Below are 25364 nucleotides of genomic sequence, written 5' to 3' on the forward strand. Positions count from 1 at the left end.
TACCTCTCCATGGTGTTCTGAACACTGTGCTCTGAGCTGCCAAGGCCCTCCTGTCCCCTCCTAGGCCACGACCTATAACCACTGTGTTGTTGGGCACCACTAGGAAACCCAGCACCCTGGCTTGGACTGGGTTTGGGCTCCAGTCTTGGGTCCAACTGACCAAAATTTGGGTGCTCCAGTGCCAGAGCCCTCCTTGGAAAAGCTCTGAATGCACAGAACAGTGTATGATGCCAGGTGTTAACCGAGATTACAGGTATCATTTTTCTAACCTTGTGCCCGTCTTATTCACTGACATCTTTCAATAACCAAAATGCCAATGACCAGAAGAATGTGTTTAGATCTGACAGCATTTAAATCAGCTCAAGTGACAGTGCCCTTTTCCTAAAACTAGGAAATGAGTCACTCTCCAGGACTTCCAGCAAATCCCCCTGCCTTCAGTACCAGGATTTCCTAAAACATCTAATGCTCTGATATAGGCAAAGCTGTATTGATAGTTTTTCTTGCCAGAACTGTGTGAATGTGTGCAAGGTATTTGTAATGGAAAGAGCATTCTGAACTGAGAATATATTGGAGTGCAGAGGATCTTGGACTCTATGTTGCATGTGATTGTGTGCACAGCTGTGGCTGGGTGGAGCTGTGAGTAGGGAAGGGTTGGAGGGGTCTCTGCTGGCTGATGAATGTTTATGGAGGGGGCATGAATATGGGAAACAGGCATTAGCTGAGGCTGTGGTGTTTTTTTTTTATTATTATTTATTTATTTTTATTTGAGGAGAAATGGAAAGAAATGCTCTGTATTGATGGAGAAACCAAGGACCGCAAGCTTCTTTAAGTAAGTTATTTTCTGGATGTGTTGGCTGATCCATGGGACAGTAGAATGGCTCTTGAATTCGGCAGAAGAAATTTCTTCAAGAACGGAAAAAACTATCATTGGCACATTGAATCTGTAACCATTCCCTGTTGAAAAGGCTTATGACCATTCAAATGGTGTCTACTTCTACAGGCCCATATCTTTACTTCATCTATTTGCTCTATTTTAAGTTACAGATTGACAGGACAGACTTGGAAAAAAAGACATGAAAGAACTGAGGTCCTTTCCTGAATTGCCAGCATGGGTACACCTTGATGAACTAAAATATCATCAAGCAAAGAAAGGAGCAACCCTTTCTCAGCTTCATTCATCTCCATATCAGAAGTCACAGTATACTCTGTCCTAGCATAGAAAATCATAGAAACAGAATATCCCAAGTTGGAAGGGACCCACAAGTCACTGAGTCCAATTCCTGGCACCACACAGATCAACCCAGAAATTCAGACCATGTGACTAAGCACACAGTCCAAATGCTTCTTAAACTCTGACAGGTTTGGTACAGTGACTACTTCCCTGGGGAGACTGTTTCAGTGCATGACAACCCTCTCAGTGAAAAACCTCTTCCTGATGTCTAGTCTGAACACCTCCTGCCACAGCTTGACACCATTCCTGTGGGTCCTATCACCATTCACTAAAGAGAATAGATTGGCAGATAATGTAAATTGGCATAAGAGGAAGGGGATGTTAGGGAAGCTACCATCACAAAGGATATCTTTCTCACTTCCAGGATCTGTCAACTGGCTGACCCTCTCTTCTTCCCTGCATTGGGATGTCGTGGTGTAAGATTTGAACACTTGGTTGTACCAGGTGTCTCCATGGAAACTTAGAAATCTCTAGAGTCTTTGTGCCTTTTAATGTGTAAATAGCCAGGATGAGTACCTGTGTATTTCATGTGTGCTCACTTGCATTTGTGGACAGTGAATTTATCGCTGGCAATCCAAAGAACCTGTGTCCCTGTTGCTGTTAATAAACTGCCCTTCACTGCATTGTTCCTAGCTGTGACAGTTCTCATTGAATGAGACTAGATCAAGGATGTGCTATGTTATTGGTAAATCCGTCACCGTGATAGTTCAGTACCCTGAATCCGACCAGACCCATAACAGTTAGTCAGCTAGGCCCCTTAGCGCGACAGTATTTCATAGATAAAAACATTAAGCTTAAGATTTCTCATTCCTAAGACCCTGGGGGGGAGGAAGAGAAGGAATTCATGCACAGATTTGTAACAACATTTCTTGAAGAATCTCCCAATTTTCTTGCAATTTGAAGTGCACAGATAGACACGTGTGCATGAATGTATGTATGCTGTTCTTCCTATGTCAGAGGTGACTTCATATATCTCCCTGAGACTCCAACACAGTAGTTCAGCTAGGCCCCAACATCCTATTACTGTGACCAAATCTTTGTTTCAGGAGATCATCTCACCATGTCTGTGGCTGTCAGTACTATCACCTTGAAGGATGCAGATTACTTGTCTACATTCAGGTTTTCACCAACATTACTACCAAATGTATTTAGTAATACTTATTTCCCTTTCAATGTTTTGTTTAATGTATTTATCTTAGGCATTTCTTACAAACTTCACAGAATCAAATAGGGAAGATAAATGGTGTCATCCCCATTGTACAGCTGGGATATCTGCAGTACACACATACCAAGCAATCCTCTCTGGGTCATACACTGAGTCGGTGGGAAAGTCAGCAATAGAATCCATAAGTCCTGCATCCAAGTTCTCTAAGTGCTTTGACTAGTCCAGATTCCCTCCTTAACACCCTTGTCAAATTATTTATAGGAGATGTATTCATATAGTCAGTAAGACATCAAAATATTCTAATTATATCTAGTCATGTCAAATGACAATTATGCCCTTAGTTCAGTTTGCCAGACAATGCTTTGCCAAAGAAGGTTTGCCAAAAATGTTTTGACCGAAGAAAGAGTAGGCATCTGTAGCATCTGCAGATGAGATCATATAAAATGTCCCTGCAGCAAGTCTGCTCTGTCTCCACAGAAAGCTTCAAGGTAAGTGTATGGGGTCTGCAGGCTTGCAGGAAGAGCTTTACATGCCACAACATGTAACTTGTGACTCTAGTGCTTGTTTCCAGGAACGGACTCAATTTTTCAGCTCAAGTTTTAAATCTGCTTTCAAGATACCTGCACATTTTCATTCTGGAATTCTGTGCAGCAGCAAGTAGGGAATTGCCATTTGTGTTTTGCAGTACTGACCGGCTGCCAGGGTGCAAGACACACACCTGGTGTCACGAGAGGTAAGAATTTGATTTATTAATTCTTAGAGGGCAAAGAAAGATGTTTTTGGGTGGTATTTCTGTACAGCTGCATGAATGGTCACAATTTCACCCTATATTCAAAACCAGGATGATTACAGTAGGCAGGTAGTGGGGTACTCACAGCTGGTAAAGTTTTCAAGTGGCCGTGTTCGAATCCTCTGGCAACTGATGTAAGACCAGAAAATTCCAATGGGGATATTCTTCACCTTACTTAACTGACCAAACAGGGAGTGAGGCGTGCTGGCTTCACATCATTGTGGCAGCAACAGAACAGGACCAAGATGAACAAAAGTGGAAAAAGTGCAAAATTGTACATCCTACCTCAGAATGTATGAATTAGTAAGCTATCTGAGCATATAGATATTCTAACCATCTTTGTAAAATGTCAAAGCTTTCTTAAGTACCCATATTCTTAATGCAGACCCAAAAGAAAATATATTTTTAAACCATTGAACAAAGGGAATAAATTTCACTAATGTACTAATGTAGCTAGAGAATTTTCAAGTGCAGTTGGCTAGCTTAGCTATCCACGTGTTTAACAAAGCATCTAAAAAAGTACTCTTATTTTGTTAAAGTTTTGAGAATTCACCTGTTCCTGGATATTTTTATTTTTTTTAGGATTTTTTAGGATTTTTTTTTCTTTTTGGGGGAGTTTAATAAAGTCATGGCAATTCCAATTTCAGTGTTTGAATTTTGTATCATCATGTCAAGACTTTGGGGATGAGATTATTTAGATATTGCACTTAAGAATGACAAATGTATAAATAAATCAAATTATACCGGAGTATTAAAGTGTCACAAGACCTACCCTTAAAGAGAAACCAAGGTACAGGATATAAAATCTTTCCCAGTCTCACAGACTCAACTTAAATAATCACTGCCATATTACTTCTCCCCATTAGAACCTTCTGCTGACGTGCCTTCAGTGAAGTGCAGATATGACTTCTCCAGATGCTGAGATGGCTGCCTTTGGGGAGGCAGCTCCCTACCTCCGAAAGTCGGAGAAGGAAAGAATTGAAGCTCAGAACAAGCCTTTTGATGCCAAATCATCAGTCTTTGTAGCCCATCCCAAGGAATCTTTTGTGAAAGGGACAATCCAAAGCAGGGAATCAGGGAAGGTCACTGTCAAGACTGAAGGTGGAGAGGTGAGTGAAAAACAAGGCTGAAAGACACCATTTGATTCCCACTGTGGGCTGTAAGCTGACATACACTGATCTTTCATTTCCTTGGCAGACTCTGACCGTGAAGGAAGATCAAATCTTCTCCATGAACCCTCCCAAGTATGATAAAATTGAGGACATGGCCATGATGACCCACCTCCATGAACCCGCTGTGCTGTACAACCTCAAAGAGCGTTATGCAGCCTGGATGATCTATGTAAGTACCAGCAGCTCTATTCCTTTGGGTAGCTGGAAGGCCTGCTGTGCCAGGCTGAGCAGAAACCAACGTGCTGTCTCCCTTCCTCTCAGACCTACTCGGGTCTCTTCTGTGTCACTGTCAACCCCTACAAGTGGCTGCCGGTGTACAACCCGGAGGTGGTGTTGGCCTACCGAGGCAAAAAGCGCCAGGAGGCCCCTCCACACATCTTCTCCATCTCTGACAATGCCTATCAGTTCATGCTGACTGGTGAGTGACTTCAGCTATCTTAGAGTGACTGTTCCATGAAGTTCTCTTCAACATGTGCCAGCAGTGTTCTCTTTCCACAAAGAAGGCTAGAGGTATCCTGGGCAAAGCATTACTAGCAGGTTGTGGGTGGTGATCTTTCCCCTCTACTCAGCATTGGTGAGGCCACACCCGAAGTACTGTGGGCAGTTCTGGGCTCCCCACTACAAGAAAGACACAAACATACTGGAGCGAGTCCTTGAAGGGCCATGAATGTGATGAAGGGACTGGAGCACCTCTCATATATGAAAAGGCTGAGAGAGCTGGGACTCTTCAGCCTGAAGAAGAGAAAGCTCAAGGGGAGAATCTAACCAATGTCTATAAATACCTGAAGAGAGGGTGCAAAATAGACAGTCAGCCTTTTTTTCAGTATTCACTACTCTCAGGACAGGAGGCAATAGTACAGACAAGAGGTAATGGTACAAACTGAAACAAATTAGGTTATCTCTGAATGTTAAGAAACACTTCTCTGCTTCATGTAACTGTACACTGGAAACAGTTTCATGGAGATGTGGAGTCTTCCTCCTTGGAGGTCTCTGGACATGATCGTGGGCAACCTGCTCTAGGTGGCCATGTTTGAACAGGCTGGTTGGTAATGAACCTTCTAACCTCAAGCATTCTGTGGTTGTGTGATATTCCATCTCAGAAATATGATTTTTTTCAAAGCTTTCATGGTTCTGAACCACACTATTGAGAGTTCTACTATCTTCACAACATTGTTTCTCCTACTTGAAATGAAAGGCACCCCTGCACTCAGTGTGTGGTGCTTTTTTTGCCTTTTCGTTTGTTTGTTTTTAAGTCAAGCTTCCAGCACGTAGTTGAAAATAGCAAAGGAAGTATTGAAAGGAAACCTGAATCAGAGGAAAACATTCTCCTATCCTATCCCACTTTTCTGTTATTATTTACATGGCTTAAAAATAATCCCGATCAGATCTGAATTTCCTGTCAGTTAATCTTTGTACTTGACATAAGTGATGTTAAATTTTAATTCACTTAAACTTACCTGACTACATTCTATTCTTTACTTTGTTCTTTATGTCCTGTATCTCCATCTCTTTCACAGACCGTGAGAATCAGTCAATCCTGATCACGTACGTATGCCCTCTGCTTGGGTCCCTGTGGAGTACCATGTGCCCAGGAACATGCTGCCTGACTTCATGCTCTCTGGTTCTCTGTTTATTTTGACAGTGGAGAATCTGGTGCAGGGAAGACTGTGAACACAAAGCGTGTCATCCAGTACTTTGCAACAATTGCAGCTAGTGGGGAGAAGAAGAAGGAGGAGCAGTCTGGCAAAATGCAGGTAAATTGAATTAAAGTGGTAAATTGAACTAAAAATTGAATTAAAATCACTTGAATAAATGCTTTTCTCTGCTCCTCATATTTGAAAAGTATGACTAGGAATTATTGTCCCGTAGGGAACACTTGAGGATCAAATCATCAGTGCCAACCCACTGCTGGAGGCATTTGGAAATGCGAAGACTGTGAGGAATGACAACTCCTCGCGCTTTGTAAGTTTTGCTTAACCAAATATTTTCTGAAAAATAATAAATAAGAGTTTATGGCAATTGTCCTTTCTTGTTGTTCAGCCATGGAGTTTACAAGGGTGAGATGGAATTTCCCTATCACACCTTTAGCACTTACCCTGAAGTTAATTATTCAGAGTTTGAAAAAAAGTGATTCTATGAAATATATATATATATATATATATATAGTGCTTTGTATTGGTGTACATATTAAAATAACAGATCATGGGCTCTTTCTCCTGTACTGTGCAGTAATTTTAAACAATATTTTTTTACCTTTACTCAATTTGTGTTCATTTTCTACAATACAGACAAACAGGCAAAAGGAAGGAAAAAAAGAAGGAAGGGAGGGAGAGAGGGAGGAAGGGAAGGAGGAAAGAAACAAGTTTCTACCTGAATAATATTTTTGCTTCATATGAAATTGAACTAATCCCAATGTAAACCACGTGTTTGAAACCAAGACAGATTTAGGCAGCTGAACAAGTTAAATGGATATTTCCAGTGTCTTTCAGATGGCTTTTATCTCTAGGCAGGATATAATTAGAAAACTTTGGAATAAGATATAAATGGCCTAATGAAATCCACTCATTCTTTTCTATGTTCAGCATACTTTAAATATACATATGTGATGCTATTGGTTATTCTCATGGGCAAAAATTTAAAAGAAGACCTTGTCTTAATGGTGGAAATATACCTAATTCTTAAGAAAAAGTCTCTTAAGAAAATCTGTACTCAGTAGAATAAATGGCAAAAAACTCACTGTTTCAGATATATTTTTATGCCACAAATTTTAAGATTTTTTTTTATTCATTTAAAGGGTAAATTCATCAGAATTCACTTTGGTGCCACAGGAAAACTAGCTTCTGCTGATATTGAAACATGTAAGACACCTTCCTGAGCTGTTCGCAATCCATCCACCCCACTCATCTATCTATATCCATCTATTCATTTCATCCCATTGTTTATCTGCCATTTGCTTTTTTTTTCTTCATGCCTTCTCCCTACTTCATTTTTTCCTTTTTTATTTTGTTTCCTCTTGTTTCTAATTATATTTTCCTTCCAGATCTGCTGGAGAAATCCAGAGTCACCTTCCAGCTCAAGGCAGAAAGAAGCTACCACATATTTTATCAGATCATGTCCAACAAGAAGCCAGAGCTGATTGGTAGGAAAAATGACCAGACTTGGAGAAAGTTTGCTACACTATTACATACTTGACTAAACTAAGCCTGTGCATCACCTTTTCTTACTTTCAGACATGCTGCTAATTACCACTAATCCATATGACTATCACTTTGTGAGTCAAGGTGAGATCACTGTTGCCAGTATCAATGACCAGGAGGAGTTGATGGCTACAGATGTAAGTAATATGTAAAATGAGTAAATGTAAAATAAGTAACATGTAAAATTACTTACATAAGTAAAATGTTGTAATGTCTCCCAGACAAAGCTTTATTTCATTGTTTCGATTGTAGAGTGCCATTGATATCCTGGGCTTTACTGCTGATGAAAAGGTGGCCATTTACAAGCTGACAGGAGCTGTCATGCACTACGGCAACCTGAAGTTTAAGCAGAAACAAAGAGAAGAGCAGGCAGAGCCAGATGGCACAGAAGGTACTAGCAAAGTCTGTTGTTGACCTAGAAGCAATACAATAACTCTCTCTTTAAAAGATAGTAGAAGAGCAGTTGAAATGTGTAAAAAAACCCAAGTCTTTAGGTGGAGCTACTACCAAGTGGAGCTAGTATGAAACTGCCATCCAAAGCATATTCTTTTTTTCAATGGCTACCTGATCTTTGTTTGAAGTATGAAATATTAAATATTAAAAATGTAAAAACATAAAATATTAAATTATTACTATTAATTCTCTCCTGGACTATCAAAGTTTACAATAGCACAACCCACTTGGTGTGCTCATATTAGAGATCCACTGGCAAGAAGATTTTTCATAAAATATATTTACAGTTTCTATTTTAAAGAAAACCATGGCATTAATTTCACTGTGTATAAACCAGGTATTAGTTAGATTTTTTTCACAGGAAAAATTTAACTATCCTTTAATTTCTTTCTTCTCTTTTGTACATTCAAACCCATAAGTTATCACTGTGTAGTAGAATTATTTGAGCATCAGTCTAAGTGAAACATAGGTACACTAGGCTGGGGAAGAACTGACTTTCTGTTTCTCTGCTGATTACATAATCAATTGTATGTCATATAATGCAGGTATGTTTAAAAAGACTGATCCCAGCCTTCTTCCACAGAATGTTCGTAGATGGCCAGCTTCAGGACTACATTTTGAGGTTTTGGTCCTGAATGAATGAGTATGTCTGTCTTTTTGTGATGACTATAACTAGCAGTTTCCAGAAAGTGGCAACTCTAATTCTTGCCTGTAATTTCAGAATGTATTCCCCTTCAAGCTTACATCTGCTGTCAAAGAAATCTGCAGGGACCTTAAATGCATATTTTGGTTTACACTCAGGCAGTCATCTTGATAACGCTTAGGTGTATTTTTTTTTCCTTGTTTTTTTTTTTTTTTTTTTTTGTTTGTTTTTTTTTTTTTTTTTTTTTTTTTTTTTTTTTTTTTTTGGTGTAGATATCAATTAGCTCTGGATTGAACTGATAAACAGCTTTCAGGGTGAATTTTTAGTAAAAACTTTGTTTCTTAATACTTTAGGGAAGATTTTGTCGAGAGGCAGATTGTGTCGAGAGGCAGGAGACCTTTTCTCCATTAACACCAGTGACAGGACCCGCGGGAACGGGGTTAAGCTGAGACAGGGGAAGTTTAGGCTTGACATCAGGAGGAAGTTCTTCACAGAGAGAGTGGTTGCACACTGGAACAGGCTCCCCAGGGAAGTGGTCACTGCACCGAGCCTGACTGAATTTAAGAAGAGATTGGACTGTGCGCTTAGTCACATGGTCTGAACTTTTGGGTAGACCTGTGCGGTGTCAAGAGTTGGACTTGATGATCCTTAAGGGTCCCTTCCAACTCAGGATATTCTATGATTCTATGATTCTATGATTCTATGATTTTCAAAAAACATAAATACCATTTAGGTGTTCTGCTCTGAATGGCCTTTGAAACAAGGATGATTTTTTTTTAATGACTGCCATACTTTACCTGAGATACAGTAAGCAGAATCTGATATGGCAGTTGCTCTGGAAGTATTTTATCACGCAAAATGCTGCATGTCTTCTTCAACTTGATTTTTTTCGTCTCCTTCTCCTGCTACTTAGTTGCTGACAAGGCTGCCTACCTGATGGGTTTGAACTCGGCTGACCTGCTCAAAGCTCTGTGTTACCCCCGAGTCAAGGTTGGGAATGAATATGTGACCAAGGGTCAAACTGTGCAGCAGGTAGCAAACAGTTGGTAACTGGGAACTTCTGGCTAGTGTCATTTACTATCTTGCTCTTGTGTTATTAAATATCTTTTTTTTTTTTTTTTTTCCTGCTGCATTATTCTTTGTTTTAGGTGAACAATTCAGTGGGTGCTCTGGCAAAGGCTGTCTATGAGAAGATGTTCTTATGGATGGTTGTTCGCATCAATCAACAACTAGATACAAAGCAACCCAGACAGTACTTCATTGGTGTCCTGGACATTGCTGGCTTCGAGATCTTTGATGTAAGGAGCACATGTCTGAGGCCTGCTTTTGGAGAGTGAGATTACCAAGCACTATTATTTGGAAGAGTTAGCATGCTAATTGTTTTGTAATTTTCTTGGGGGGGGAGGGGGGGGGAGGATCCTTTATTTATTTATTTATTTATTTATTTTGTAGAACAGAGCAAAATCCTCAGAAGCCTCATTAGTATAAGAACAGAATTATGTTGTTTGTATAGAAGTAGCAATCACAATTCTATTTCCACTAACATTTTAAGATTTATGTTAGAGTCATGTTAAAGATTTTTTAAAAATTCTGCATACATATATGTATATGTAAGTATACATAGGGAGCTACTGTATCTCCTTAGAACTAGGATCTCTTAGGATTTGAAAGTCTAGTGACAAATATATAGTAGGTTAAAGATGTGTAAATATTTCAAAAGACCAACAAATGACTAGATAAATGTTTGATCAGAGAGACTGAGTAATTAAAACTGAAGCCCAGGGCATACAGTCATACAGTCATACTTTAGGCTGAACAAAGAAATAATGAAGCAATTCATGAATTTTAGGAGATTCAATAGGAATATTTGTTCTGGAAAGTTTTCCATTCTCATTACATAGGTATTTATTTGGAGAGCTTCATATAGGTCCTGCTATGACACAGCCCTAATAATAGTTCTGTTTTAACAGGAGAGATGTATAAAGGATTAAGAATGACAAAAAAAAATTTGTATCTTGACAATTGGCATTTTTTCTTTTTACCCTGGGAAGTTCAACAGCCTGGAGCAGCTGTGCATCAACTTCACCAATGAGAAATTGCAACAGTTCTTCAACCACCACATGTTCGTGCTGGAGCAAGAGGAGTACAAGAAGGAAGGAATTGAATGGGAATTCATTGATTTTGGGATGGACCTGGCTGCCTGCATTGAACTCATTGAAAAGGTACATTTCCAATTCAAACTGTCTTGCATTTTCAAAAGCTCATTTTTAGAGATTAACTGTTTCTTAAACAAACAAACAAAAAATCTCTCTTCCATGTTTAATTTCATACATTCTGTTTTAGTCACTGAAATATCTCTTGACCTCTACAATTGCTTATTTTACCTTAGAGATATTACAAAGTCTATAAATAACTATGGAAGTCATCCCCCACACATCTCTGTACGAAAGATGTCTCTATTGAAAGACATTATTTCAAAAATATAGAGAAGATCCTAATGTAAAATAATTATATATTCTTAAGGTTCTGGAATGATTTTATCTGGACAATACCTTTTTTTTTCTTTGTGGTTCATATTAAAGTAAATAAAGGACAATAAATTCTGTCTGTTCTTGTAGTACAAGAAAAAGAAAGGCATTTCTTGCAGTTCTGTGTAATTTAGGGAGCCGGTTAAAAGTATAAAAGTGAAGTAAATATAAAATAGACATACTTGTGAAAGACATTTTTAAACATAATCATTGTTTGTCTCCCTGATTTATTAATTTAACTAATTAACTAATATAAAAATAAAAATCTTGAATCACTGTGTCAAAGAGTCAAGCAGGTGAACCACTGTTTATTTAAGTTCACTTTTCAGAAGCAAATTCTGTTCAGATAAAAGTGTTTTGCTTGTTCCTCAGCTTCCTGTCTTTTACTATAGTGTCTTTAAGACCAAGCATTGATCATATAGGCATTCTTATTTCTGTATTGTAATATCTTCCAGCCCATGGGCATCTTCTCCATCCTGGAAGAGGAGTGCATGTTCCCCAAGGCAACTGACACCTCTTTCAAGAACAAGCTCTATGATCAACATCTGGGCAAATCCAGCAATTTCCAGAAGCCCAAGCCTGCCAAAGGCAAAGTTGAGGCCCACTTCTCCCTGGTGCACTATGCTGGCACAGTGGACTACAACATCACTGGCTGGCTTGAGAAGAACAAGGACCCCCTGAATGAAACTGTCATTGGGTTGTACCAGAAATCATCAGTGAAGACACTGGCCTTACTGTTTGCCAACTATGGTGGAGCAGAAGCAGGTCAGTTTTTTTAAATTATGATTTTTCCACATTCATAATATGTGAAGATTAACCCCCAAAAGATAATAATAAAAGATACATTTGTTTTTGAAGAGGCTAGTGGTGGTGGTGCTAGTGGTGGCAAGAAAGGTGGCAAGAAGAAAGGGTCATCTTTCCAGACTGTCTCAGCTCTTTTCCGGGTAAAGTATGAATTTCATTATCACTATAGTGACATGAACATAGTTTCATCTCTGAACTACCTGAACTTCCATTCTTATCACCACTTGAGTTTTATGATGAAAGAACAATATCTATAAAACGGGTAGAAATTACCCACTACCTTTTCCTCTTGTTTTTCTGTTCACACTTAGGGTATATTTCAAGCAATTTTCAGTTTGCCCCCTGAATTTCTTTCAAAATACCACTTTAAGGTCTTCGTGAAGAACTTTTTTAACATAAATTGTGATGTAATAAGAATAATAATTAAGGCTTGTGTTAAAATTTCGATATAGCAGCTTTTCATTTTTTTTTCAGATTAAGGTACAGAATTTTAAACTTTCTTTTAATAAGAGTAACTATGTATGCAGAAGGATTGATTAAATATAAATTCTGGATTTGAAACTTGATTACTTCCCTACTCCTAAGATTCATTATATTAGATTCATGATGGCTAAATACAGAATGCGCAAAAGTAAAAAAATTTAATCTAAACTTCTGCACATTATCCCACAGGAGAACCTAAACAAACTGATGACCAACCTACGGAGTACTCACCCCCATTTTGTTCGTTGCATCATCCCAAACGAAACTAAAACACCTGGTAAGATGGTCCAGCAGAAAGAGATTTTCCTCTGACACATCCATTCTGTATTGAAAACTGATTTGTGCAATAAATGCTTAGGTGCTATGGAACATGAACTGGTATTACATCAGCTACGCTGTAATGGTGTGCTGGAAGGGATACGAATTTGCAGGAAGGGATTCCCCAGCAGAGTCCTCTATGCAGACTTTAAACAGAGGTAAGGATCCTTTTAGCATGATTTCAAGTAAAGTCAAAATTCAGAAAGCTCAGCTTTATCTTGCTTTTTTGCTTTTCACAGGTACAAGGTGCTTAATGCCAGCGCTATCCCAGAGGGACAGTTCATTGATAGCAAAAAGGCTTCTGAGAAGCTTCTGGGGTCAATTGATGTGGATCACACCCAGTACAAATTTGGTCACACCAAGGTACAAACTCTTCCTGACTCAATCACTACGTGCCTGTGCCTAGTTCTACCTGGCAGTGATGTGTTGCAACATTCCCTTTCTCAAGGTGTTCTTCAAAGCTGGGCTGCTAGGGCTCCTGGAGGAGATGAGGGATGAGAAGCTGGCACAGCTCATCACTCGCACACAGGCCAGGTGCAGGGGCTTCCTGATGAGAGTGGAGTACCAGAGAATGGTGGAGAGGAGGTAGACATTGCTCATCTTCAGTTAGAGTCATTTTCCTCTGGGGCAAATTGTCACCATTCATCACACTGAAAATAATCAATGTATAATTTCATTATGCTTCAGGGAGTCCATCTTCTGCATCCAGTACAACGTTCGTGCATTCATGAATGTCAAGCACTGGCCCTGGATGAAGCTGTTCTTTAAAATCAAGCCCTTGCTGAAGAGTGCAGAATCTGAGAAGGAGATGGCCAACATGAAGGAAGAATTTGAGAAAACCAAGGAAGAGCTTGCAAAATCTGAGGCAAAGAAGAAGGAGCTGGAGGAGAAAATGGTGAAGCTGGTGCAGGAGAAAAATGATCTGCAGCTCCAAGTGCAGGCTGTGAGCAACATTAATTAGTTTATTTATACAGAGAAATTATTAAATTTGACCTAACCCTTCCTTCAGAGTACATAATACACACACTGCACTCTAAACTATCTTAGGAAATATTGCAAGCTGAATAGCATATAACTGAATGTAAAATTCAGGCCACATTATTTCTACATTCAGTGTTACTGTTAAAAAGTCAAGGTCCAGCTTCACAATTAATTTCAAATCTTATTCTTTATGCCTATAATTACACATCTCCATGTAAGGTCATGGCATAAGGCATCATTATCACCTTTGCTATGTACCTAGTAGAGTAGGGGCAATCATTCTATTGATCAACTATTATGTCTTACTTCAGTTATCCATATGAAGAGCTTACTGCCATTTATTAGGCATATCTCCTGAGTTCCTGTAGCTACTGATCCCAGAGGACATAGATGACCAATACATCCCATGACACAACTGAAAACATTATGTATTTGTCTCCAATGCCTTCTGGTCTCAAAATCTTAGGCATCATCTAGACAACATCCTCGAGTTGAGAGTCTGTTCAGGGAAAGATGAATGTTGTTTAGTATCCACTGACTGTAACAGCTGTGCATCAACATTTTGGAGTTCAGATAACCAGCTCTCATGCAATCAGTCATTTAGTGATGTTAATCTCAATCACATTCTCAGTGTTTACAAAGAAGGCAGCTTAGTGCACATTAGAAAATTTACCAGAAAATTGCAAATATTTTCTCAATGATGGATGAACAAAGTGGAAGTATTTACATTTCTCAGTACATCCACAGAAATTTGAAATTGACAGTCATAATAATTGGAAACTTAGGGTGACAGATATATTACAATCACTTTCAAATGGAAAATGTAAATTAAACCTGATAACCTACTGACATACATGAAATACAGAAAATAAAACACCATATCTGGTTTTGCGAAAGGTCTGAAAAAATAAACTTATTGAAAATTTCTGATTTATATTGTAAATGCACAGTATCCATTTCCCAAAAAGTAATCCTAAGAGTCTTGCTGATCTATTCCTAGAATATTAAATAACCTTTCTTCTGCATTAAAAGAATAAATGTTCAAACAAAACTGTATTATCCCACCAGGAAGCTGATGCTTTAGCTGATGCTGAGGAAAGATGTGATCAGCTCATCAAAACTAAAATCCAGCTGGAAGCCAAAATTAAGGAGGTGACAGAACGGGCCGAGGATGAGGAAGAAATTAATGCTGAGCTGACTGCCAAGAAGAGGAAACTGGAGGATGAATGTTCAGAGCTGAAGAAAGACATTGATGACCTGGAGTTAACCTTGGCCAAGGTTGAAAAAGAAAAACATGCCACCGAAAACAAGGTATGAGGCAGAAGTCATCAGTCATACTGTGCTATTATGGGAGTCTTGTACCTACTTGCTTTAATTACACTTGCTCCTTCTCATCAAAGGTGAAAAATCTCACAGAGGAAATGGCAGCCCTGGATGAGACCATTGCCAAGCTGACAAAAGAGAAGAAAGCCCTCCAAGAGGCCCACCAGCAGACACTGGATGACCTGCAGGCCGAAGAGGACAAAGTCAATACATTGACCAAAGCAAAAACCAAGCTGGAGCAGCAAGTGGATGATGTAAGCACATGTGCCTCCAGCGAGACAGGACAGGTATGGAGTTCAACCTGCCTGGCATTAATGGAATTGTGTTTAGCTGGAAGGGTCCCTGGAGCAAGAGAAGAAACTGCGCATGGACCTTGAAAGGGCTAAGAGGAAACTTGAGGGAGACCTGAAGCTGTCCCAAGATAGCATAATGGATTTGGAAAATGATAAGCAGCAGCTGGATGAGAAACTGAAGAAGTAAGTGTGGTTGTGGGACACCTGAATGTGGGTCAGGTGCATTCATTAGGTAGTGTTATTTGGATGTTAACACTGTGTTTCTGTATGCTTTGTGCAAAGGAAAGACTTTGAAATCAGCCAGATCCAGAGCAAAATTGAGGATGAGCAAGCCCTGGGCATGCAATTACAGAAGAAGATCAAGGAGCTGCAGGCAAGCCTCTGTTCCTTCCCTTCAGCCCTTCAGAAGGACATCAATACAAGTAGGGCATGGGTGTGAAGGGTCTTGCGTTTTCCCCAGGCCCGTATCGAGGAACTGGAGGAGGAAATTGAGGCAGAGCGAACCTCTCGGGCAAAAGCAGAGAAGCACCGTGCTGACCTCTCCAGAGAGCTGGAGGAGATCAGCGAGCGCCTGGAAGAAGCCGGAGGGGCTACAGCAGCTCAGATTGAGATGAACAAGAAGCGTGAGGCAGAATTTCAGAAGATGCGCCGCGACCTCGAAGAGGCCACACTGCAGCACGAAGCCACAGCTGCCGCCCTGCGGAAGAAGCACGCAGACAGCACAGCTGAGCTTGGGGAGCAGATCGACAACCTGCAACGAGTCAAGCAGAAGCTGGAGAAGGAGAAGAGTGAGCTGAAGATGGAGATAGATGACTTGGCCAGTAACATGGAGTCTGTCTCCAAAGCCAAGGTACAGAACATATTGTAGACTAATGGAAAATAAATATTGTGGAATTATATCTTTTTCAAAATATGGCCAGGTTGCATATAAGTCTGTGTATAGGACTGTATTTCTAATCTGAGGGCAACAATGAGCATGATATAGCTTTTACTTTTGGCTGCAATTTTCTTTTGAGAATCCTGTTGTTCCGAATGAGGAGGAGTCTACATACTTATCGTCTTTCATACCTCATCATCTGCACAGGCAAACCTGGAGAAAATGTGTCGTACTCTAGAAGACCAGCTGAGTGAGATAAAGACAAAGGAGGAGGAGCATCAGCGCATGATCAATGACCTCACTGCTCAAAGAGCTCGTCTGCAGACAGAATCAGGTGAGAAAGCTTCATCTATTGTGGAATGGGAGAGCATACTATAAAGGTTTGGTTTTGGTCACAAGTGACAATTAAACTTTTCATTTCTGTATGCTTCCCTAGGTGAATATTCACGCCAGGTGGAGGAGAAAGATTCTCAGATTTCTCAGCTGTCTCGAAGCAAGCAGGCATTCACTCAGCAGATTGAGGAACTCAAGAGGCACTTAGAGGAAGAGATAAAGGTGATGTCTTTTTTTAAGTTGGCCAATGAAAACATACTAAACTTCACACATTGAAGTTATGGGGAAAGGGGCTATAATGGGAAAAGGGAGTAGTCTACAAGCAGCTGGGAGAAGTATTACAATTGCTAGCTCTTGTTCTCATGAGAGACTTTAATTTACCAGATATCTGCTGGAAATACAACACAGAAGGAAGGAAACAGATTCGGAGGTTTCTAGAGTGTGTAGAAGATAAATTCGTGACACATCTGGTGAGCAAGCCAGCTAGGGACAGGGCCCTACTGAACCTGCACTTCGGGCACAACAACCCTGTGTGACAATATAGGCTGAGGGAAGAGTGGCTGGAAAGATGCCTGGAGGAAAGGGACCTGGCAGTATTGGTTGATAGCCAGCTGAATATGAGCCAGCAGTATGCTCAGGTGGCCAAGAAGGCCAAGTGCATCTTGGCTTGTACCAGAAATAATGTGGCCAGCAGGACTAGGGAAGTGATTAACTCTCTGAACTTGGCTTTGATGAGGCCACACCTTGAATACCATCTTCAGTTTTGGGCCCCTCACTATAAGAAGGACACTAAGGTGCCGGAGCACATGCAAAGAAGGGCAGCAAAGCTGGTGAAGGATCAAGAAAACAAATTTTATGAGGAGCAGCTGCAGGAACTGGGGTTGTTTAGCATGGAGTAAAGGACGCTCAGGGGAGACCTGATTGCACTACTATAGGAGCCTAAGGAGGCTATCGCAAGGTGGGGGTGGGACTCTTCTCCCAAGCACCAAGTGGTAAGACAAGAGGAAATGACCTCAAGTTGTGTCAGGGGAGGTTTAAGTTGGATATTAGGAGAAATTTCTTCACTGAAATGTTTGTGAGGCATTGGAGAAGACTGCCCAGGGAAGCAGTTGAGTCACCATCCCTGGAGGCTTTCAAAAAGCGTGTAGATGGGTAGCTTAGTGACATGGTTTCATGGTGGACTCAGCAGTGCTAGGTTAAAGGCTGCAGTGGATGACCTTAGATGTCTTTTCCAACCTAAATGATTCCATGTTTCTATGAATATGATTAACAGATTTTGTCCTCCAACCTTCACTGCAAGTATCTCGACCTTTCCAGTGTTTGCATTTGAAGTGTTAAATTCATTCATTCAAAGAGATTCTCCAGGATGTAATATTCCTTATCCCACTACTATTTTTCCCCCAGGCCAAGAACGCCTTGGCCCACGCCTTGCAGTCTGCTCGCCACGACTGTGACTTGCTCCGGGAACAATATGAGGAGGAGCAGGAGGCCAAGGGTGAGCTGCAGCGTGCCCTGTCCAAAGCCAACAGTGAAGTGGCCCAATGGAGAACTAAATACGAGACAGACGCTATTCAGCGCACGGAGGAGCTGGAGGAGGCCAAGTATGTGGGCAAGTTGAGAAAGATTAAAAAAATCTAATGCAGTAAATATGAACAGACAAATGTGATTTTGTCATAAAAAAGGAGGCTGTGCTTTATAGCAGTGCAATGGCCTGAAGAAATTATACCCTATAAAAGAAATATTTGAAAGATGTAAAAAAAATACTTCCCTGGCCCAGAGGATGGTACAAACACCTTATCGATTGTAGGCACAAAAGGCACAAGTGCTGAAGCATGGGAAACAGAATTGTGATGACAATGGATGATTTCAAGATTGCTTCCAATGTCTGTGCTGTGAATGAACATATTGAGAAGACAGAAAATGTGCTCTTCTAAAAAGCCCATCAACCATAGACCCTTTGCTCAGAAGCCTTGAGCTGTGCTTACTTACCCCTTTCCAGGAAGAAGCTGGCACAGCGCCTGCAGGATGCAGAGGAACACGTTGAAGCTGTCAACGCCAAATGTGCTTCCCTGGAAAAGACAAAGCAGAGGCTGCAGAACGAGGTGGAAGACCTGATGATTGACGTGGAGCGATCAAATGCTGCCTGCGCAGCTCTGGACAAGAAGCAGAAGAACTTTGACAAGGTATTCTGGCCTCTGGCCCTGTGCTTCCTGGGCAGGGCATCTCCTCACAATTGTCACATCCATACTCACACCCTGTTGCTCCTCAGATCCTGGCAGAGTGGAAGCAGAAGTACGAGGAAACACAGGCTGAGCTGGAAGCTTCCCAGAAGGAGTCTCGCTCTCTCAGCACGGAGCTGTTTAAGATGAAGAATGCCTATGAGGAGTCCCTGGACCACCTGGAAACGCTGAAGCGTGAGAACAAGAACTTGCAGCGTAAGTCCCTAGCTCTCTGCTGCTGGCTGGATTTTCTCACAAGCCAGCCTGTCCTCCACTCCACAAAGGTCCTTGCCCACAGGTCTGCAAGGGTACCTGTCATGTTCGTGTGGCTGGTATGGTCTTTTCCCTCCTTTATGCCCTATGTCTGACCATGCCTTGTTTCACCCTTCCTTACAGAGGAGATTTCTGACCTCACAGAGCAGATTGCAGAGGGAGGAAAGGCAATCCATGAGCTGGAGAAAGTCAAGAAACAGATTGAGCAAGAGAAATCTGAAATCCAGGCTGCCTTGGAGGAAGCTGAGGTACATGCCCATAAACACCGATTTCCAGACTGGAGTACTTTGGAACAGTGTGAATGATAAAAGCTTGGGAATTTCAAACAAACGTCACTTCTTTGTTTCTACTGGGTCTGGAGATCTAGCCTCAGTATGTATATCATCCACAGTGAAGGAGCCCCTTTCCTTTAGACATAATTTGGAAGATATTTACTAGACATAATTTGACATTATTAGACATAATTTGGAAGATAACTTTAGGAAGAAGCATTTTAAAAGGATTTTAAAATTCAGTTTCTTTGTTATTCAGGCCTCTCTAGAACACGAAGAGGGGAAAATCCTGCGCCTCCAGCTGGAGCTCAACCAGGTCAAGTCTGAGATTGACAGGAAGATAGCAGAGAAAGATGAGGAAATCGACCAGCTGAAGAGAAATCACCTCAGAATTGTGGAGTCCATGCAAAGCACCCTGGATGCTGAGATCAGGAGCAGGAACGAAGCCCTGCGGCTGAAGAAGAAGATGGAGGGAGACCTGAATGAAATGGAGATCCAGCTGAGCCATGCCAACCGCCAGGCTGCAGAGGCACAAAAGAACCTGAGAAACACACAGGGAGTGCTCAAGGTATGGCAATACCAAATATATTCACCTCTTTCTGACATTGCTAAAAAATATCTGGTACAGTATCAGTTCTACAACTATGTGAAAATAGGCAGGTAGGCAGTGATGAAGCTCCAAGAAGAAGTCTGAAGGAAATCAAGAGAGACTTCAGGGCCTTAGGAAAACTTGTTAAGGAGGTTAAAGATCGGGAGCACAGGTGGTATTTTCCTCTATCCCTCCAGAGGCAGGGAATAATGCGGCAAAGAACAGGAACAGCCAGCAAATCAATACCTGGGCTCCAACCCTTTGGAAAAGGATCTTTAGTCAGGATTTAGCAGGGCTCGTTGATAGGGCTTTAAACTAGATTTGAAGAGGTAAAGGTACAAAAACAGACTTGACAGACAAGCCTGGGGGTGGTATGACAGTGGTTATGAGACAGTGTGGTAGCAAGCTCCAGCGCACTGCCATCCCAGCTGAGGCAGGAGATGGACAGTCAAGCTGCAGCAAAGACACAAGGAGTTCTCAAAGTAAAGCTAATTTTGTGCATGTAGCTATCTAGTGTGACATGATTATGGAACCATAGAATGGGTTGGAAGGAACCTTAAAGACCAACTAGTTCTAACCTCCCACTAGATCATGTCTCACAGGGCCGCATCCAATCTTTTATTGAACACCTCCAAGGATGGGGCATCTACAACATCTGTGGGCAACCTATTCGAATACCTCACCACTCTCTGAGTGAAGAATTTCTTCCTAACATCTAATCTAAATCTCCCCTCTTTTAGTTTAAAAACATTCCCGTTTGTTCTGTCATTATCTGACTAAGCAAAAGTTCCGTCCATCTCTTTTATAAGCTTCCTTTAGGTATTACAGAATCACAGAATTTCTAGGTTGGAAGAGACCTCTAGATCATCGAGTCCAATCTCTAACCTAACACAAACAGTCCCCACTAAACCATATCCCTAAGCTCTACATCTAAATGTCTTTTAAAGACTTTCAGGGATGGTGACTCCACCACCTCCCTGGGCAGCCTGTTCCAGTGTCTAACAACCCTTTCAGTAAAGAAGTTCTTCCTAACATCTAACCTAAAACTCCCCTGGCGCAACTTTAGCCCACTCCCCCTCATCCTGTCATCAGGCACGTGGGAGAACAGGCCAACCCCCACATCACTACAGCCTCCTTTAAGGTATCTGTAGAGAGCAATGAGGTCGCCCCTGAACCTCCTCTTCTCCAGGCTGAACAAGCCCAGCTCCTTCAGCCGCTCTTCGTAGGACTTGTTCTCCAGGCCCTTCACCAGCTTGGTCGCCCTTCTCTGGACCCGCTCAAGCACCTCGATGTCCTTCTTGTAGCGAGGGGCCCAAAACTGAACACAGTACTCGAGGTGCGGCCTCACCAGAGCCGAGTACAGGGGGACGATCACCTCCCTAGCCCTGCTGGTCACACTGGTTCTGATACAAGCCAGGATGCCATTGGCCTTCTTAGCCACCTGAGCACACTGCTGGCTCATATTCAGCCAACTATCCACCATCATTCCCAGGTCCTTCTCTGCCTGGCAGCTCTCCAACCACTCATCTCCCAGCCTGTAGCTCTGCTTGGGGTTATTGCACCCCAGGTGCAGGACCTGGCACTTGGCCTTGTTGAACTTCACGCAGTTAAACTCAGCCCATCGGTGCAGCCTATCCAGGTCTTCCTGCAGAGCCTTCCTACCCTCAAGCAGATCGACACATGCGCATAGCTTGGTGTCATCTGCAAACTTACTGAGGGTGCACTCAATGCCCTCGTCCACATCATTGATGAAGTGTTGCCCCCTTAATTAATTTTCAGAGAGCATTGCATTAATAATAGAAAGGAATTTATTGAGTAAGCAACAGCAAGCAAAACAGTGATGGGCGGCCGGGGAGCCTCGGCTCCGCCAACAGCATGCACCTCACCCCCACCAGGGTCCCTTTTTATATCTTGGTAATTCTGGGATTACGCAGCACATCCTGGTATATTCTGCGACTGCGCGCACTGTTGCTAGGGGGTCGTCTCTGTCCCTCTGGTGGTCGTGAAGATGAAGGCCATAGTCTTCCTCAGCGTTGTGGTTCAACTTCTGTTTTTATTTGGTCATGTTGGCCCAGCGTGAGACAGGAAGGCAGGATGTTGATACACTAGTTTAGCAACTTATCAGGAGATGGTTACACGAGCTTTGCAGCAGGGTCTTTGAACAAAAGAGGCAACTGAGATGCAGAAGGAGAGAAGGGGAGGGGGTTCTCTTTTTTGTTACATTAAGCAAAAGAATTTTCATAGTGTCTAGCCAAGCATTATACAGCTCCTTACTTCAGCAGGGAGTTTTCACAACTCCCATTCCTCAAACAGAACTCCTTGTTTTTATAATACAAAAGACAATGAACAAACATTTATTGTGTATTACAATCCCTCCTTTTTCTTTTAGTTACTCATTTTGTTCATTGAATCTCTGCAATGCCTGGCTACTAAGAACTAATGTTTCCTCCCAGAGCCTTCTCCTTGTTAGGTTGAACGGCCCCAACTCTCAACCTTACTTCATAGGAGATTATGTTGTCATAACAGTTACATATCTAAATTATTATAGAATGGCAGTAATTGCCATTGTCCAACAGTGCTGCGCCACCTTATTTTTCTTTTCTCTCACACAGGATACCCAGATACACTTGGATGATGCTCTCAGGACACAGGAAGACCTGAAGGAGCAGGTGGCCATGGTGGAGCGTAGAGCAAACCTGTTACAGGCTGAGATTGAGGAGCTGCGGGCAGCCCTGGAACAGACGGAGCGGTCAAGGAAAGTGGCTGAGCAGGAATTGATGGATGCAAGTGAGAGAGTTCAGCTCCTCCACACTCAGGTTAGATTCTTGGATGAAAATACCATAAATAGTCATTGATGGAAAATGCTGTGTAAATACTATGTAAAGAGATACATTAGTTAAAATACTGTGTAAATACTATGTAAAGAAATACATTAGTTGCCCTAAGCTGTTCTTTAGTGTTTAGATATTCTGTAGGAAAAAGAATTTGAATTATTTTTTCTCATAACAACAGGTGCCTTAATCATCATTTTCACTATCTCATTAAGACAGTCCCATTTCAAAATATTGTATTTCTTTCCTGATTTTTCATCTGTGTAAGTTCTTAAATTGTAAACCCTTCTATTAAGGGATTGTATCTTAGCCTAAATCACAGTTATTACCCTTATACATAGAATGGGACTATAGCTAAGTAAGTAGGTTGCCTTAGAATTCATGAGTGCTTCTCTCTGTTGTCTAGTGTATATGTCCTGATAACATTTTTAAGAAGGTGCTAATATAAGCCATAGAGATTATAACTTAAAATTTAAATACTATAGTACTTAAACTAGGTGTTCTGTTTTGCAACAAACTGGAGAAAATGTTTTCCGTCTTTGACAGAACACCAGCCTGATCAACACCAAGAAGAAGCTTGAAACAGACATCACCCAAATTCAGAGTGAGATGGAGGATGCCATCCAGGAAGCCCGCAATGCTGAAGAGAAGGCCAAGAAGGCCATCACAGATGTGAGTTGGGGAATTCTGTCACTGAGGATGGTGGATGTATCCTCCCTCAAAATGTCTCCAGCCACAAAATGCCTTTGATTGTTTTGCCTTTCTAGGCATCTATGATGGCAGAAGAGCTGAAGAAGGAGCAGGACACTAGTGCTCACCTGGAAAGAATGAAGAAGAACCTGGACCAGACAGTGAAGGACCTGCAGCACCGTCTGGATGAGGCTGAGCAGCTGGCCCTGAAAGGAGGCAAGAAGCAAATCCAGAAGCTGGAGGCCAGAGTGCGTGGGGCTGGTATTTGTGCACAAGTGAGCATGTCCCTTGGAGAGGTACCGGAGAAGCTCCAAAGACAGATTTTTCATTGCAGGTGCGGGAGCTGGAAGGGGAGGTAGATGCTGAGCAGAAGCGCAGCGCTGAAGCTGTGAAGGGTGTGCGCAAGTACGAGAGGAGGGTGAAGGAGCTGACCTACCAGGTAAGGTAGAAGGCTCTTTATGCTGCCACAGCCTCCACACAGCACATCGCCCCCAATGGAAATTGTTAACTTTATGTGTTGGCAAAACCAACTCTGTCTGTCCTTCTTACCAACCACTGTAGTCTGAGGAAGACCGGAAGAACATTCTCAGGCTCCAGGATCTGGTGGACAAGCTGCAGATGAAGGTGAAATCCTACAAGAGACAAGCTGAGGAGGCTGTGAGTACTGCTTGGAAAATGGGCAAGAGTTGCTTTCTGTGGGTGTCACACAGATGCTGAGGACATAACTTTGAAAATACCATTGTTCGGTGATTGAGGGTTTCAGGGTCTTTGTCATCTAGATAAACCACCCTGATACCTAAGCACAAATGAGTAAGTACATAGATGCAAAGATCAAGTGATGAAACAGCGCCTCAAGAGCAACAGTGTACTGGTGCAGTTTGTTATGGTGAGGTCCTGAATAAAGGAGGATGATGAGGTCTTTGAGAGGGTTCTGGGTCAGCAGTGTTAGGTAGGAGACAGGAGGTCTGTGCTTTCTCTGGGCAATCACCACAGACCGTCAAGGCCCAGGTGCATGAGGAGTGAAATCCCTGCCCCAGGCTCCTTGCCACCAACTCCCTCTCCCCACACAGGAGGAGCTGTCCAATGTCAACCTCTCCAAATTCCGCAAGATCCAGCACGAGCTGGAAGAAGCCGAGGAGCGGGCTGACATTGCAGAGTCTCAGGTCAACAAGCTCCGAGCAAAGAGCCGGGAGTTTCATGGCAAGAAGATAGAAGAGGAAGAGTGAGGATATCACGTGGCAGCAAAGTGGCCTGGGGGATGCACAAAATGTGAACCCTCTGTCACAGGGATTGTCATTATAAAAGGAAGCCTTTTATAAATAATCATTACAACCACCTCTGTGTCTAGAGAATAAACACTACATGTTCCTCTGCATACACAGCAGAAGCAGTGGTTTTATTTGTTATAATTCAATACATAAGTTACATAAGTTTGGGACATTTTCAAAGAATCATTTTATTTCATTTTTATACTTGGACACCAATAGAGCTTTCTTAATCCCATCCCCAGTGTTTCTCCACTGTATTCTTTTATATTACTGACTTGTGATTAACACTAATTCACTTCCCACACCGGCAACAGGAGAGGATTAGGACAGAGGCAGGAGTATGTTGTCTGTCCCAGCACAGCAAAAAATGTTTCTGCATTGAGGACCTCTCTCCAAATGGGTGCAGTATACAGGCAGTCTGTGCTGGCCCATTCTCACTTTGGCAAGCTGGATTTAGAGCCAAGCCCAAAAGCCATCTGTGTGGCTCTGAGTCCTCATGAAGGAACTTATGCAAGGACTGAGGTGCTGCCTTTTCAGAATGAGGCAGATGAAGACCACTCACTCTAAAGAGTGGCCTTTTGTTAACAAGCAGAGTCAAATACAGCAGGCAGGATATATTAAACAAATTTTT

At 41.8% G+C, this 25364-nt stretch overlaps 1 protein-coding gene across 3 annotated transcripts; it reads left to right on the forward strand.

Moving 5' to 3' along the window:
• Positions 1-2787: 2787 nt before the first annotated feature.
• On the forward strand, positions 2788-24840 carry LOC119713218 (myosin heavy chain, skeletal muscle, adult). Of its 3 annotated transcripts, XM_072025814.1 has the most exons (40): positions 2788-2884; positions 3082-3129; positions 4053-4295; positions 4384-4527; positions 4620-4776; positions 5876-5903; positions 6001-6112; positions 6228-6320; positions 7153-7216; positions 7399-7497; positions 7589-7692; positions 7808-7946; positions 9565-9683; positions 9800-9949; positions 10703-10873; positions 11635-11944; positions 12038-12123; positions 12656-12743; positions 12825-12942; positions 13024-13147; positions 13233-13369; positions 13472-13727; positions 14834-15076; positions 15166-15342; positions 15419-15564; positions 15664-15754; positions 15842-16231; positions 16466-16592; positions 16695-16813; positions 17996-18192; positions 18591-18774; positions 18861-19026; positions 19207-19331; positions 19615-19923; positions 22557-22760; positions 23322-23447; positions 23543-23713; positions 23800-23904; positions 24027-24122; positions 24536-24840. In XM_072025814.1, the coding sequence occupies exons 3-40, from the start codon at positions 4089-4091 to the stop codon at positions 24689-24691; spliced, it is 5838 nt and encodes a 1945-aa protein (XP_071881915.1). In that variant the 5' UTR covers positions 2788-2884; positions 3082-3129; positions 4053-4088; the 3' UTR covers positions 24692-24840. The 3 variants fall into 3 exon arrangements, with proteins under 3 accessions (XP_071881915.1, XP_038021457.1, XP_038021459.1); XM_038165529.2 differs by lacking the exon at positions 2788-2884 and having other exon boundaries at positions 2964-3129; XM_038165531.2 differs by lacking the exons at positions 2788-2884; positions 3082-3129; positions 4053-4295; ... (7 more) ...; positions 7589-7692; positions 7808-7946 and adding an exon at positions 8633-8651.
• Positions 24841-25364: the final 524 nt, after the last annotated feature.

This window comes from Anas platyrhynchos, chromosome 19 (assembly GCF_047663525.1).
Source record: "Anas platyrhynchos isolate ZD024472 breed Pekin duck chromosome 19, IASCAAS_PekinDuck_T2T, whole genome shotgun sequence".
NCBI lineage: Eukaryota > Metazoa > Chordata > Aves > Anseriformes > Anatidae > Anas > Anas platyrhynchos.

Bases quoted from the DNA above. Each gene is read 5' to 3' on its own strand.
- LOC119713218 (XM_072025814.1), top strand. From the start codon at position 4,089: ATGACTTCTCCAGATGCTGAGATGGCTGCCTTTGGGGAGGCAGCTCCC. The intron at 16,232-16,465 runs GTACAGAACATA...TCATCTGCACAG, and splicing joins AGTCTGTCTCCAAAGCCAAG to GCAAACCTGGAGAAAATGTG. The intron at 23,714-23,799 runs GTGCGTGGGGCT...TTTTCATTGCAG, and splicing joins TCCAGAAGCTGGAGGCCAGA to GTGCGGGAGCTGGAAGGGGA.